Below are 17912 nucleotides of genomic sequence, written 5' to 3'. Positions count from 1 at the left end.
TTTCTTAATTGAAGGATTAAAATTTGACCCACTTGTCATTAATCATTGGACTTTTCAATAAATGAGTCTTACTATAATCAGCGTTAAGGATCAGCATCCTATAAAGTTGATATAAATCAATCAACTCATAAACTAAACACTGAACACCTAAACTTGAACTGATCTTTAGTAAGGTCCTGACCTCAGTCTGGAAAGTGCAGAAGAGATGGCAGAGGTAAGGGTGGTTGGTCCCCAATGCCAAGACTTTGCGCTCAATCAAAGTGCACTCAACATCATCATCTTCCAACACCACGTCTTTCTTGAGGCACTTCACAGCGTAGTAATACTGAGTGCCGCGAAGCTCTGCGAGCAATACCTGCCAGAAAACAGCATCAAGTTCAGTAATCTAGTACCGGGGGACCAAGCCTTGCTCGGTTAATTGGGTGAATTGTTTGATTGGGTTTAATCGCTGAAAAAATATCGTACAAACATTTTATAATTTACGAAAAACATTTTTATTACAAACCATAGACATTTGATCGTTGAAATAAGAAACAACCCTGTATTGTTGTACTCTGTAAAAGTATGCAATTTTAAAAAGTGTATTTTTAAAAAAGATACACTTTTTATCTTTACTAAGTTTAAGTGCTACTTGAATATAATGTTTCTCCCCTAGTCATTGAAACCCATTGTTCGACTTTTACACTCACCGATGACAGCAGATAAAAATATCATACAGTATAAACAAAATCATATTAGTTTCAATTGCTTGTCACAACGATTTTCACTTTTGCGCTACTACTTCTAAAGAAATTGAGATCCTATCTCTTTTTTCATTGGGATTTAGCATACTGTGATAGTTTTATGCCAACTAAACCCCCAGATGTAGTTGATTTACTTGGAATATTGTTATATTGATATGACAAAATCTATTACTGCCAATTAATTCCTCATCAGTGTAGTGCTAAGACTTTTAGTTACCAAATCAGTTTTTTTCAGTAACATTCACATTCCCTGCAATAGATCTCAGGGTCCACCAATATATTTGTTGGCTCCAAAATTATCTTTTCCTAAAATTGCAACCATATTCTTCCCCTAATTTTAAAATACAATTACTTAGAACATCCACAAACAATCAAATCTTTAGTGTAGTCTTTGCTCAATTGATACAACCAAATGATGTACCAACAACACACACATGTTGTATGCTGTACTGTATTTTGTAATTTAATATTTTAAACATTAGTAATTTATTATATTATATTATAATTTATTTATTAGTATACTGTGGATAGCTTGTTATAAACACAAGCTACAAGTGTTTTGTTTACTTTTTCCTAGTTATTTTATTCAACCAACATAGTTACTTGGCAAGGGTAAAAGGCCAATGATAAATTTTTACATTTTCAAACAAGTTGTTTAGTGAAATACTTACTAATTTTCCTGAGATAGTGGTTGAGTGAATTCAAGTGAAATATTGTAATGTTATTAATTTAAAATGTAAAGAAGAAAACTACTTACGTTAGATTTTGTGTTTTCATAGTATGTTTAATTAGTATTTGTAATTTTTATAAGATGTTTCGAAGAGCAGAAGATCACACACATACAAGGAGAATAATAGGGCACGCGATGCAAATAATAGGGATTTGGTGATTATAATGATGACAATTAGAAAATATTGTAAATTAATTCAAATATATCACGGTCCTTTAAGTCACAAAATGACGCTGGCTGCTACTATGTTCTAAAATTGATTTCTAACCTTATGAGTAAATAAATAGGTATAATAATCTTACCAAATCTTATAAGGCTAATAACTAAACAACAATAAACTGTGTTCGCAGAACAATCATAGGGTAGCTTCAAATTTAAAAAATGCTCTTGATCTAAATCTTGAAGACTTGATCTGTCTGATTTTCTCGGTTCTTCATTAAAATAACAAATCCACAAATTATCAGAGTTTACACTTGACAAAGTCAATCAATAAATCTTTATTCACATAAACATTGAGTTTAGTGTTGTGTAAAGACTTAACCTAGTTACGGTCAAACACCAAATATCCAAATAAGTTGGTACTGAAACACATTTGGATTATGAAAAAGGTAAAGATTGGATTTTTAACAAAATATGGGGTGTTTGATATAAAATAGGCTGAGTCGAGTCAAGCTTAAACCATCACGATCACAGAATACATCTGCAAAGATTTCCGGATCAAGAAATTTATGCTTTCACTGCGATCGCAGAGGACAACGATGATACTTTTTTACTGCGAAAGACAATGATCCTGTCTTCACGACAATCATTTTTAAGATTTGGCCGCGATCATTGAAAAAGTTAATGATGTTATAACAGGTTACACACCTTGACGTAAACAATTCCTCAGACGACCTTCTGTTAACTAGTTTCGACTACTATGTAGTCATTTTCAAAACAATAACGTTAAATTTCATTTATTGAATGTCGTCAAATTTCTTAAAAACATTACAACACGGTACTTTTACACATTAACACAGTAGACATTTAACATAAATTTGACAGTGCTGTCTTCAGATTCCTCTCTGGTAATCTTTTCCGGTCCTTTGTTAGCTAGTAAGAGACGGCACCCTAGTACAAGGGATTCTGTTCACACTGAGTGCTAAGGTGGTGTGCATCTAGCAGGAAGTTGTGCTTATTTCTTGTGTTGAGTGCAGGTTTTCCATCCTAGTCCTTCAGGGACAAAACATTGTATGTGCTACCATTGTATGTGGGGTCTTCTGTGTATACAATGAAATACTTGGGGTTTTTTAAAGGTAAGCTATCTTCTATCCCTTTGCTCTAACAATCACAATTTTAGCACAGAGCTTTTCACGCAAACATGTAAGACACATCAATTACACTTACTTTCCCAAAGCTGCCTTTTCCGAGCACCTTGAGGAACTGGAAGTCCTCCATAGTGTATTTGCGGAACTTTGGTATGGTGGTGGCTGGGGGAGTGACTCGGCCTGCTCCGGTAGCCCCGCTACCATGACGGTGTGACTCCTCCTCCAGGCTGAGAGCTGCATTGCTATGGCGACGTGTAGGGGAGCCATGATCACGGGACTCGGATGATCCTAAACGGAAACACAATTACTGTTAGGAAGGTTCAATAAAAGAATACCTAAACAGGTGTTTACCTGAGAAGAGAAAGTAAATGTTTCTCACCACATTAACAAAATAAGATGATTGATAGTGTCAAGAAAAATAGCTTTTTTTTATAAAAAATACATGGGTAAGTTTTAAGCAACAAAATATGAAAAGACAGTTGAAGAGCTGGTGCTAGCATCGAACAAAAGCATTTAGATAGTAGAAAGCAACATATGTGTACAACAGCGATTCAACATATTTGTAGTGTTATTTATCAATGAAAACTTTGCTTTTAACTAAGAATATTTAAAAACATTAATAATGAAATAATACTTAAGAATACAACCTAAAATACCTTTTTACTAGAAAAAATAAAATACAATTAACACATAATTAAGGTTTTTGTCCACGTTCATCAAAGGCTTTAGACGATTATTATCAAATCTTGTAGTACACAACGGGTTAGAGAGCCAAATAATACTACATTACCCATTAATTTGAAAATTATATTTAAAACCGTTAATGTGTAGACCAAACAAGATAAAATTGTAACATTTCATTCTTCCAATGACTGAATTAGAATCTTTAACTTATGGCAAATAAGAAATGCAGTATGTTACTAATCCAAACATTTCACTCTAAAATTACTATGCCACATATATCTTGATACAGGCGATCAGCAGCAAAAAGCAATAGAAAGAGTATGAACAAGTCTTATACATTGTTGTACACTATAGCTATAACATTTATTACTTACTTACACAAAAATAGTTTTTAAAACTTCTAATATAATTCTGTCATTAAAAATTGGTTTACCTGAAGTGTTGTCCAGACTTAAGGCATGTTAGAGCTACAACACAAGACACATGTTAGTCAAACATGAAGGATCAAACATACATCTTCAAGCCATGCAAGAATTTAATAACATATAATAAGTACAAACACTCAATTATTTTAACACCAATGAGAATTTTAAAAATCTTAATTATTTCAAATAATTGCATATCTGTTTATGTCTATATTGGTTCGTTTTTACATTTTCTTTTTTGTGCTAAATGTTTTGATTTAAAAAATATCCATATATTCATGTCTCATTAAATCATCTCTATTTTAAATCCACAAGAATATTTTCCCTGAGTAATAATTAGGCCTTGTATCCAATAATGACAAAGATTCAAATTTGTTAATTTGTCTGTTTAGAAAAGCTGTTCTGTAACATATTGCTATCACGGTACCAATAAAATATTTAATGGATTATATCAAAACCAGTTCAATCCGATTCAGTCAGTCATAGAGCCTTCGCCGTAAACGATGTTTGTGTGTCGAAAAATCGACAAGTGACACTACACAAAGTGTGTCGTGAGTCGATTTTTCGACAAGTGACGCTCGGAGGGTTAATATTCATGCATCGCAACATGACAAGTCTTGACAACATTAAACTCTGCCTGCAATTCTATTTGCTGAGCGTTGATATAACTAGACATTCCATCCTCATTAGCCAGTATTTAAATCAAAATGGAAGAAGTTGTATTGAACCTTGAGCTACTGACAGATCTCGTGTAAATTATTGATTTCTGTTGAGTCTGCAGACTTTTTAACCGAGTCAAACTGATAGAACAACTCATTGTAAGCTATCATATATAAGTCACGTAAATTATTTCAGTAAAAAAATTAAGCTCGAAATAATAATTTTATACGCCTACATAATCTATAATTACTCCATTCTTTTTAGTTTTTACAATTTGGTTTACAATTTGTTTCTTGTTATTTCAGTCATTTAAAACCTCATTTAACCAAATAAAACGACCTAATCAAGAAAATAACTTATCCTCTAGTTGTATTACCAAAGAGTAAAGCACAAATCATAAAATTTATCCTAAAATAATATAAACAAAATTTTGTTGACACTAGCGATCAGTGTAACCGGACATGAACTAGACACGAAAAACAAGCTTCAAAATTTACAATGTGATGAGAAGTCTACTTGTGTTGGTTAGTCTATGATATAGACTCTACTACTTCAGTATTCAAAAATAAATTTGATTAGATACCAGTGGATATCTAATCAAATTGATAGACTTCCCATTTATATGGACCAGCTGTAGCTAAATATTTATTCAAGAAGAAAATGTTAGAATAAGTTGACAACAAGTTGTCCTTACAGTTTGGTAATTTTTAAATGTTAGTGTATACAACAGAAATGAGGAAATTGAGAGCACTACAATCTGTTGAATGATCAATTCAGCTATCATCATTTTTATTCTAAAACTAGCAACATATGAATGGAATGCCTAACTCTACCCACCGCCGAAAGTGCTACTAAAAAATCTTGTGAATAACTTGCAGAATGTTTCAAACTCTTTTAATGACGTTAGAAACACATGTTGCACAATAAAATAAAACACTAGCTGAAAAGCAAGTGGAACAAGATGCTGAGATATCTACAAAAGTTTAAATAGAATGGCTTGAAAATGAAAATGAATGAATAGGCAAGCATGTTTCTTAAAAACCTTTTTTCTCAGCTTGTGTTCATCGTAGGGAGAATATACGCATACTGTTAGAAAGATATTTTCCTTTAGATGTGCAGAATCCCATAAATAGATTAAAATAGGCTAAAAAATAAGCACAAAAATGGATTAATTTTTGTTTATTAACATGGGCCTTATGGATTGCCATGGTGGTGATGAAATAACAACGAAATATGAACAGAAAATCAAAACAAATTGAAGAAATTTCAATCATATGTTTTATTTACAGCGTGGGGTGAAAATAAAGAAGCCTGCACATTACATATTTTTGATATCTAGTATTAATTATTAAACGTCATATGCTTAGTACGTTTGAAAAACAAATTGGCTCTTATCAATTCTATCTAAAACATACAAGTTTGCCAAACGCAGATAAACACACCGACACTGTCAATTACAGCATTGTAAATGGTCCAAAACATCTCCGTTATTTCCATCGCCATGGATTGTTTCCATGTAATAAGTGACCGCAAGATCAAATTTATCTGAACTAAAAGCGGCGTCAGTGGAGTACGACACATCGTTCGTGGTAAGAATTTGGCAAAGACACAACGATACAGACAATCGCTGTTGTCTTGTAAATTGTCAACAGTCTGTCGGGCCGCATATGTTGTTGGGAAAATGTAAACTTACGATGTTTACAGCGATAAACATCAGGCCTACAGGGTCGGTCAGCTTACACAAATTGTTGAAAATATATTCCTACAAGCACATTATAAAGCAACATCAAGGGATAGACATATGTAAAAGGTTTTATAAACGTAAGTAAGTAAAAGAATAAACGCAATTTATTCAAGAAGGCAAGGCTAAACAACGTCAAATGGTCTTTCACTCATTGACATAGCTTTGAATTTCATCAAGAAAATTGAGTTGTGTATTTTCTTTAACTAGTTGTATTGGTGAGATTCGATGTTATGGTGTTTTAAATGTAGAAAAACATCCATGAACAAAGGAGGTATGTTGTGATGTTATGTGTGGCATATGAGAAATACATAAAAGATTACTATGTTAGGCCTAAGTTTACATTTTTAGCCCTTTTTCTCAAGATCCAGCATTTCCCAAATTGAGCACCCTTCTAGTCAACATCATAACAAGTTTGTGGGGTTGTACACTGTACAAAGAGCTAGACAAAAAAAATCTTTCGTTTTACAAGCCCTCCACGTTTTAATTAATGTTATTTAAATGACAGAAACTTTCTTCAGTGCTTACTAGCACAAAGAGGGCGTTATTCGACAATGTTATTCTGGCAGGGACGCCCACGCCAACAACCTGCCAGGTCCGGAATACCAGGGAGTCACACGCCAAAACCTAGGCAGTGCGGCTGAGAATATCATGACACTCATATCTTATTGGCATAACTCAGTACTTCTGCGGCTAACCTGCATACTCGGAATGTGTATGAGGTAAAATAGGTATTGCTTACTACAAACATTCTAAGAGTTGTGAAAGGATTTTGTGATCAACAGAAAATAACGAGACTTGTTGTTATTTCAATATACCAACTCGTCTGTTATGTAAAATTTAATTGTTTCTGTAAAGGCTTGCTAAATAAAGACCTTTTTATTTATTATCTATTTATAACAGAGCATAGGTCAGATGATCTAAAACGTCTCTTGGATTATTTTTCCTTACTATTTTCCCATGGTAACTTTTAACTGCTAATACAACTACCAGCACAGACATTATTCTATATTATTACAGGATCAAGTAAAGTAATCCAAGTCTATAGATTTCGGTAAAAGGTTAATCCAACCAGTATTAAAATTCAGAATGGATATACCAATATATATTTTTTACTGAGACAGAAGTGTTTAATCCATGTCGTTCAAGAGAGTGTCTACTCTAAGTAAATTTTAGCTTTTGTTTCCTGCATTGTATATTAGTATCAAGTATGAGGCTATGATGACTGAATAAAACAAGTACAAATTCAACAAGTACTCGTATATTGAAGCAAAAAAAGTCCGGGAAGGTCTTGTTGACTGAAACCATTTTAGACTATTAAAAGAATGTTTTAATCTTAAATTATTAAAGATTGTCAAAATTTATAGTAATAGCATTTCTTTTAGAATAGTTGAACACTTTTATAACATGTTTGTTATGCCTGAAGCCTTAATTTGGGTTTACCTGAAAAAATAGTATACTTTTTTAACAATGGCAAGGGGAATTATAAAGGCAAACTCAATTTCCTTTACTCTTATTGGTGTTTTTTCATACAAAACATCTTGGAATTATAATATTTCAAAATTTGCAAATATACAAACAATATACTGCCATACATAAATAAAAGCTGTATCATTTTAAATCAAAATGGCTCTTGTTTTTATATTTACACAACTTCTCTACTGCAATAACTCAATTACAAAATTCTCAACATCCATTGGTTGCCCAACCGTTAAATCTTTTAATAGTAACCTTTGGAAGTTGCAGCCCCGGTCATCGGCCTATCTGTTAACCTTATTCTGGCCTTAGGCCATGAGGCTTTATTTTAAGCCCTGCTTACTGTATTACACTATTATTCTTGGCTAAATAAACAGCCTATCTATTGACAATTGAAGAGGCAGTCGGCAGTCGATATTTTTGTGCTTAATCATTTTAAAATTAGATCCTTTTAAAGTAAATATTTTCATAAGTATTGGATTAAATTTTAAATAGATTAGACAGCAAGGTTTTGTACTGTATGTGTGCGTGGTTATTTTAATGACAATATTGTTGAACATTCGTCAAGGAAACAGAAGATTTAACAATGAGACAACCTGAGCCTTGGAACTATAGTCGTCATAATATTGACAGAGGTAAAAGGTAACGGACCCTAATTATTTTGAAGGATTTTTCGTCATTAGGAAACTATGAAAGTTGTTTGAATCCCATAAGTTACAGGTTGACTCCAGTGAACAATTTATTTTCTGCACTGTAATTACAATCACCAAAGAACTGTGTCTAGTTTCGATAAGCTTAATGACCTTGTTTATACCTTGTTATGAGGCTTGTCAGGAACTAATTGCGATTAGTAATGAATTAAACTTGTGGCGGTGAACGCCCCTGTATGCTATCAGATATTTGATCTATGGATAGGTAGCACAAGGATTGGAGCAAGTACAACACACACAGAGTTGTTCCATGTTTTAAAACACTTTAAGAGGCTGGGATCATGGACTCACAGACCACAGTGATACAGGATACAACTATATCCTTCCAACCACGAAAACCAAGAAATGCTTGACCCGACAATATACAAATATAAAGCAATTAAATTGTCTAAATTGTTTGGCTGCTGGTTCAAAGTGTCCATGGCACCAAGGTCAATGCTTGTTATTAATGCAATGCTTTAGCATGGAAAGGTGAAGCCAAGGGGGTGTGTTGCGGTAGTGGCAAAGTGCCTTAACCGTCTTCAAGTGCTACATTTCATAGGGGGTGAATTTATTTTTTCGTTAAAAAATTTACCTGAGCAAAGAGTAGGCCAAACCGTTTGTATTTTGATAAATGGGAGAGAATATACCTTGAAGAATATACCTTGCACAGCTTAACTCTGAATTGATTTAAAAAACATTGGGACTGAGCTTAAAAGCTATCTTTTTGCGTAATCTGTAATGAAAATATTTGTATACATTGCATTGATCCTGAATGAACAGTTTTTGCATCGTACTAATTGTACTGACATGTCACCTTTTCATTTCTGAATTTGAGCCATGAATTTGTGTGATGACTTTGAAATTGAATTGGAAAAAGTAACAGGTCCTTAGGTCTACAATAGTGAAGAGCAGTAGTGTCTTCAAGAATGTTTCAACACTCAATACACATCCAGTGGTGACAGAGAGTCTTTGATACGTGACTGTTAGAACTGAAAACTGTGATATGTTAGAACTGAAAACTGTGATAAAGCATCTTTTTAGTTGTGATGTGAAATTATAACCACTTAAAATCCAAGGAGTAATGTATGGCAAGGAAATAGTCAGTTATGGACTAAACTGGGATGAACTTACTTTGGTTTTAACTGAATAAAAGTTTTTGACAATAATAATTTTTCTGAAACTATGGATAAAATGTTTAAACATTAATACAGCTAACACAAAACGAGTAATAGCCAAACCGTGTGACAGTATGAAACAGTGGTCAGAAAGGTAGGTGTCTCATTTCTACGCTGGTGACAAGGTTTATTACTGTATAATAAATTACCTAATATAATCTTTGATGATAGGAAATTATAGTATAAAAGCTCATCTAAAATTTATATTATACCGGTAAGGCGGTAAATGTTTTATTTTTTTTTTTTATACCGTATAATTATTTTATTTTCTGGATGGAATTTGTAAAGAATTTTATGATAGATTTGAAATCTGGACGGTTTATTTTTAACTAGATAAAATAATATGCTTTGTTACCTTGGAGTGTTTTTAAAAAGTTAAAAGTAAATGGGTTTACTTAAAAAAACCATTGGTTTTGATACAATGCCATGATCTTTGAGCTGGTTAAAGAGGTGCCAGTGTATTTGGAACTGTCTGCCAAAACCAATACACTTCTGAGTGACTTATAAAAATATGATTATAACCTCAATCTACAAGGTTAAAGACATCTATTGATGTTAGGATTACAAATGTGAATACAGAGGAGTAACCTAATCGATAAAGGATAATCTAACAGGGTAGCAAGTTATTTTTGCTCTAAGATAGCCAAATTAGAAAACCTGGAACCAACTGAAAGTTAAACGTAAGTTAGAGTTACAGTGATTTGTTGTTTTCAAAACTCTTTTCAATGTTTTCAAACCCCTCAAATTGTGTAAATAAACTAAGTAGGCCTACATACAACAGTTTAGTAAAACCTTTTTGCATAGAAAATTGGTTACAGAAAAAAACAACTAAGCATCAAAGAGTATTTTTTACACCTCATTAAACAAACCTAGTAGGAAATGGTCAAATGATCGACAAAAATAACACTCTTGACAAAACAGAACACATGGAGTGAATATATTCCCTCTACCAGGACAAGTAGAATGTTCTCTGGGTCTTTGCCAGAAGTGACAAGAGTCAAAGGCCTAAAATACGACAACGTTGCAACTGTTGGATGATGAAAACAGACAATATTTCTAGATTAAACAGCGTTTTGGAGTTAATGAGCCAAGTAATGATACTGATCGTAAATATTCTTAATGAGCAGATTTTTAACATACAATGAGTAGGGTAGTACAAAAAAGGGGACAATAGACCACTTATTGTTGTGGTTTCAACACTTTCGCCTTGTCCAGATTTACACTTGCAAAAACTGAAGAAGACAAAGGTTTTTAAAAGTTTATATTTATTAAGTTATATTTATAAGTTACTAGCAGAGTACCCGTCCTTCGTACGGGGTTGGAAAATAAGTATTAATGCAGTTATACTCGATCTTTGCGTTTGCAATGTGAGAAGACACGGTAGGCTATATAGTATTACACATCTACCATAGCCATAATGTTCTAACACTTCACCTACACAATAGAGAAAGATAGATTATTAAAAATTCGCAAAATATCACAAATTAAAAACATAAACATAACTGTAATAAAAATCCTACTTTAACAGTTCTCATTGCGTATCACAGTTTTTTGTTTCTGAAAAAAATAATAGTGCTGCACCCTGTTGGTAAATCTTATAAATTTTTAATGCTTTTGCATATCATAGAACCAACTCTTTTACTTAGCTGGCTAAATTTCCCTTTAAAAATATGAATACTCAAAATGTTAACATGGGGAACTGCAGAGCCACTGGGACGGAGCCCGAAAAGATTTTTGAGATAAGAATATGCCTAGCCTATATGTTAATTGGGAATGTGAGCTATCATCATGCCAAATTTCAGCCCAATCCGACCAGTATTTTCCGCGTTTACTTGTCACAAACATACATACATACATACATCCATACATCTAAACTTTCTCATTTATAATATTAGTAGGATAGGATATTTATGTAAAGTTATTTTATTAAAATGAAAGATTTTTAGTCCATCAGTCTAATATTTATTTAGCTAGTCATTTAGTTAGGCTAGTGCTAGATAAATTATGACTTTATTAATTGGACTGCCATGAATGTAATCTTTGAGGTAAGTCCTTTGCCATTCAAAACCAAACAGCCCTTTAAATCGTTTAGCAAAACCAATTAAAATACCTATTTCAAATGTAATATCCCTACAAAATCGTTATTTTTAACACAAATTGTGGTTAAGGGCTTTCACCGGGACTAGGCAGTTTAAATAAGTATTTGATTGTAATATGATATAAAAAAAATAACAGGCGGATTGGTTAATCTTAAACAACAAAATTGAAAAGATGAATGTTAGTTTTTGAAAATACTTTTTTACATAAATTTTTATTCGCTTACAAAAGTAATAATTAGATTTTAACATTACAACAACAGAAAAGAGGAATAACAGAGAACATACATAGTAGATATTTATTTTTTATACTTATTTCTTTCAAGAACTACTACTTACTTGCAAATAAATTAAGACAATTAACTTAAGTCTTGGTAAAAGAAAAATTACTGACACACAACACTTGAACCTCCGATGACAAAATTGATGTAGTATTTAGCCAATCTATTGGTTTGCATCGTGAACTATGGCAAGAGGGATAATTCGATACCCCACACATCTACAAAAATACGAAACCAACGTAGATACTAGCTAAAAGAAGATTCGATTTGGAGGTCGAATCCAACCGAAACTACGCAATCACTTCCCGATTTATTTTGATCTGGGGACAAAAGAAATGTGACCATGTGCGCCATCTCACAACGCAAAGAGAAAAAGAGAGAATGATTGCGGCCCAAAATAGAAAAACAGTTGAAAATAAATAGCTGCTGGTTGCCAGAAGCTTTTATACGTTGGCGCAGGACTCGGAAATCATTACGCGAGACGCGGCATCACGTGGGGTGATTGATCGTCATATCTAATTGTACACAGAATGTCGCCAAAAACTGTTATCCACGATGCAGTGAAACTCGTTACAATTGCTATCTACAGTATATGCTGTTTTTTATATTTTATGAACCAATCTCGTAGACCAAATACAAAAACTATTTTCATCTAAATTTTGTTATAAGTTTGCATATTGGAGTTCTACTATTTGTGACAACTTAATCCATTCTACATTTTTATTTAATACCGTACATTATACGTTTTGTGAGAGGTTAAAGTTAGTAAAAAAAGTTATTAGCAAAGTAAGATTTATACGTTATTGAGAAATAATGTCTTAATAGTACCAGAAAAATATAAGTCAATACTGTCAAAATAATATTTACTTAAACGTGTTGGATACACAGTACAATGTTTGGTTGTTAAAATAACCTTTATAAAATTAACTCTCTGTTATCATACATCATCATCATACAGTTTATGCATACAGTTTATGTTAGTCTACAATTTTAGAAATTTGGGTGGCCCATACAAAAGATTCCAATGGACATATTGATTTAAAACTTGTGTGTTGCAAGTAGCTAAATAATCATATACACCCAGGTGTTTATGATAATGGTAAAGTCCCAAGATATAGGCATGGACATAGTTTATTCATGAATTACCTGCAGTTTAAATTACCTGGGTATTTTACATCACTGCACATAGCTTATTTAGCAACAGCATTTATAAACAAAATATAATTTAAGGGACTAAGTTTCTGTGAAGATTTGCAGTTTGGCACCTGCTAGGCTAAATCCAGCCCATTACCACACATCTATTCTTACCTCTGTCCAGAAATAGTCTCAAAGTAAATAGTGAAGGACGGGGCTTTTCACTTTTAATCACTCTTTATTTTAACAAATTATTAATTAAAATAATCCTAAATCAAATACAACACTGGGGTTGAATGAAAATTACCACTGTAGCCAAAAAACTGACTCTACCAGTTTGTACAACCCTAAAACAATAATTATTTGTGAAAAAGGTTTATATATATATTAAATTAACTAATAGTTGAATAACATAAAATTCAGAATATACACGAGACATTAAATAAATTAATAAAACAAAAATTAACATATTCGATTTTTTTAACTTTCAAAACATGCACAACAATTATATTAAATTAAACAACTCAATTCTAAAAAATAAGATTATTTGAAAGAAAAAACTGAACAGAGTTTATCAAGACAGCAAATTGTACTTACCCTTCCTCAAGGAAGACAGTGCCTCTACGATAAGTTTTTGGTTAACACCACACAAATTCGGCATCAACTTTTCACACTTGCGGTGGCAGTTGACATCACACTCTACAAAGCAGACCAAAGTTTTGGCAACTATTGTAAACGTTGTCGAGCGTTCACTCAACCTCAACATGAACAAATGAGTCCGGTTTTGAAATTGTGCAAAGTACTGTTAAATTTAGATAAAACAATGTAACAAAGGTTAACATATAATTTCATGAAAAAAGATTGAATTACGATTAAATACAATATTGTTATGTGTACTCACAATTCAATTTTTTTCACCAACCAACAAATTTCATATTTATTAAATATGTTAAATATTAAAAATATGTATTATCCTATACTCTTAAATGAGCAATGTTTGCTGCCCAAAGTTCTCGTAAACTGCTTTGACGATTTCCTTCAAATGATGTTAATAATTTATAACTAGCCTAAAATCGTGTTGACTGCAGTTAAAACCGCCAACAAAAATTCTAATTACGTAAAAAAATGAAATTGTAAGTCAAAATTGTTTAACATTGGCCGTATGGGTTGCCAAGTAACCATGATGGTTGAACAAAATAACAAGGAAAAGCAAACAAAAGACTTGTAACATGTGTTTGTAAAAATTCATCCACAGTATACTAGCAAATTACAAAATACAGTACAAAGGGAAACACATAAGTTGTTACTATTGAGCAAAGATTACACTGAAGATTACTTGATATAGGGTACAATGGTAATAAATTATGCCACGGTCCCCAGGTACTATTTTTAAATAGCTTAACTTTAATCTTGACTCTGACATAAAGGGGTTTTAAAAATAATTTTGCCCTTAGTAGCAGCTACGAAAAAAGTAAAAGTAAGTAAGTGGTAAAAAGTAAGTAGAAAAAAGTACCGGGTGTTTCAAAATGAATAGCTGGGGCTTTATAACTTTTATACTATTAAACTTACCACCATAAAATATGCATCATATGAAAAAGCAACTCAAAGAGTTTATGCCTTCCAAAGACACATTATTTAACAAAATCGATCCAGCAGAACTGTAGATTTAATTGTACAAAGTTAAAAAGTAATCTCCAACTTTTTTCATCACTAGAAATTCGTAGGTTGCTTGATGTTTTTGCAAATAACTTTTAAATGGTGAGGAAATCGACCAAAGTGGAAGGTAATATTCCGAAAGAGAATAAAATTGCCTACAATCTACTATAATGCATTTTTTTAAATACTCAAGAAAGGTACCATAAATCCCCGTCTTCAATGTAGACAATAAACATAGCAAACATTAAATTACACACTTTTTTTATTTTAAGCCAAATTTAGGCCACATTTATTGAGTATTTTCATGAAATGCATAGTAGTAGATTGTAGGAAATTTTATTCTCCTTCGGAATATTACCTTCCACTTTGGTCGATTTCCTCACCATTTAAAAGTTATTTGCAAAAACGTCAAGAACCTCCGAATTTCTAGTGGTGAAAAAAAGTTGGAGATTACTTTTTAACTTCGTACAATTAAATCTACAGTTCTGCTGGATCAATTTTGTTAAATGATGTGTCTTTGGAAGGCATAAACTCTTTGAGCTGCTTTTTCATTTGATGCATATTTTATGGCGGTAAGTTTAATAGTATAAAAGTTATAAAGCGTTAAAACCCAGCTATTTATATTGAAACACCCGGTACTTTTCTAACACACCTAAACATTACACAGCTGAAAAAAAATCAGAAAATGACTTGATTTTATAAATAGAACCAAAAAAGTACCTTAAGAAGAATGATGTGGTTTACAATTAAAATTTTTGAAGTTGGCCGCTGTGCTTAAAACATAAATAAAGTTTTCGAAAATTAAAATGCACAATTTTTGAACAGTAGGCCTACAAACTAGTAGGTAACGCACCCATAAAAAACACTGTCTTTTCTTTAGGGAAGAGCCATCTTACAGCCAAAGCAGCCAAGATTACGGTCATATAATGCTTACAACTATAAATGTGTAGGAAATGTACCTAAGTACAGTAGACTGTTGGTAATCTACCGGTGCACTAATCCAGCACTTTTCATTCATCAAGCGATATTACATCCATAATTTTGTTACTTTTAAAAAAGAGTTAAAAGAAATTGATTTTATATAATTTTTTTATCAAATCAAGTAGACTAAATGACAATAATATAATTAACACTATTCAGAACATTAAATCCGAAAGGAAAATATTTTAATGCTAAATAAATATTAAACTGGACTCTTTGGTTTCTTTCAAAATATGGTGAAATTGAATGTACCTGTCAACAATTTTATTTATTTCATTTTTGTGTAGTCTCGACGCGCTTATCAAATAGACAAATTGTAAATCATCTTCTTGTTTTAATTTTGTTTACTCGATGACAGTTAGAACTTGATATACCATTTTTGGCTAATTTGACTAGTTTGAAGAGCAACTGTTTTTTAATTTTGATTTCAGTGTGAAATTGTTCAAATTTTGATATAAGTCAGATCAGCACCCTAGTTCTTGGCTGGTTGGTTAAGTTAGTGTGAATCAATATTAAATGTTTGTTTCTTTAATTGGTGGCAAGTGTGTAGTTCTTTGTTTTTCTTAATCCATTAATAAAGCCCAAAGTACTTTTGAGAAAACTACAAGTCACACTCCCATAAACCATATACTTAAAATGTTCGTCATGACGAGAAACCTTGTGTAAAACTATCCATTATTTCATAAATTGCCCTTTAAGGTCGTAATTGCTTTCCAAAGGGAACTTTCTATATAAATAATGTTAAAAATACCTCAGCTGTACTTTTGTATGTTATTCTTTCAATTTATTACCTCTCTATCTTCTCTATTTTCAAACTTTCATCAGAGGACTATGTCATGTTGTTGTAAAACCTAATACAATATTGTCATGACTCATGTTTTCTATTGACTAAACACCTGTAATTTGTTTGCATAAGAGGATTAGTCATGCAATTCTGCATTAATCATGCTATTCTGTCATCTCGATATCATTAATTGTATCGTAAATATTTGAACCAGTGGTAAAAATGATGGTAATAATGGTGGTAAAAATAATTTATGTTAATATGGTTTTGGGAAGATTAAAGAAGACCTGTATAGTATAAAAACTAGTTTAACCTTACTTAATATCAACGACTCTATACAATAAAACTAGTGAGATTATGGAAAAGTGCTAAAAGTATTTTAGGGAGTGTTCTAGGAATTTTAAGCTCTTCCAGTAATCAGAGGTTCCAGTTACAGTCACATAAAATTAAAAATTTGCTGATTCAGGTATCAGCAGATGTTATGTCCTAGGATCATTTCCCCCCTAACATTACTACTGACGATAATTTTGTTTATCTGTTTCATCCAGTGCACCCAATTGAGAATCTTCAGAAAAATAAATAATCATAAACTCTATTGACTTGGATGTACAGTGTCACAGAAAAAATTTAAACTTGTAAATGTGAATATAAGCCTAAACAATTTATAGCCTTTTCTAAGCCACATTTCATATTTTTAATAGCACTGTTACCTGTAGCCCAATAAAATGCTACTTAATAGAAGCTTTGCTTTGTTACTTTTACATGTGGTACAATGTTGAGAAATAATCATTCATAGCGCATCAGTAAGTTTCAACTTAATCAATATTTATATAGATAAATTTAGTAGATTTCAATACCACGGTGGGTTCATAGACATTGGAAAATCGAGAATAATTATTATAGGTTTACATAAAATATAGTTGCCAAAACTGGTTGTTAAATAGCATAAGCAAAAAATAATGATAAAAGTACATTTTGTATTGTGAATGTAAGATTGTACATTAGCAATAAAAAAAAACACTATGAAATCATAGAGGAATGTAATGTACGGGAAAGCTACAAGCGATGAAGTATTTTAAAGCTCTGACATAAAAAAAAACTTATAACTATTCAACCGTTTATGTTTGATAAATTAAAAAATAAAACCCCATAAATAATGATAGCACACAACAAACTAGCCGATCCTGACTCTTAACAAGGTCCATGACAATAATCTATTAAAAGATACACAGCCAAACATACCATCGGAAGAATCATCAGTCAGTGTGTCTTCTTCACTGTCGGATGTGTATTCACTCTCACTAGAATACTCGGATGATGATGATGAGCTTATATCTTCGTCACTGT

At 32.1% G+C, this 17912-nt stretch overlaps 1 protein-coding gene across 1 annotated transcript in view; it reads right to left on the bottom strand.

Annotated features, from left to right (window-relative positions):
* The window catches only part of LOC128994256 (putative protein kinase C delta type homolog), a 34813-nt gene that overhangs the window by 15168 nt on the left and 1733 nt on the right, over positions 1 to 17912 (bottom strand). The window contains exons 2-5 of the mRNA XM_054418667.1: positions 17808 to 17908; positions 13742 to 13843; positions 2860 to 3068; positions 182 to 355 (exon numbers count right to left, since the gene is read on the bottom strand). Coding sequence (XP_054274642.1) covers positions 182 to 355; positions 2860 to 3068; positions 13742 to 13843; positions 17808 to 17908 — 586 coding nt within the window. The remainder of the gene's footprint in view (positions 1 to 181; positions 356 to 2859; positions 3069 to 13741; positions 13844 to 17807; positions 17909 to 17912) is intronic.

This window comes from Macrosteles quadrilineatus, unplaced genomic scaffold, assembly GCF_028750875.1.
Source record: "Macrosteles quadrilineatus isolate MER2022 unplaced genomic scaffold, UCM_ALF_1.0 Scaffold_5__1_contigs__length_97177068, whole genome shotgun sequence".
Lineage (NCBI taxonomy): Eukaryota > Metazoa > Arthropoda > Insecta > Hemiptera > Cicadellidae > Macrosteles > Macrosteles quadrilineatus.
This window is presented reverse-complemented; position numbering and strand designations above follow the sequence as displayed.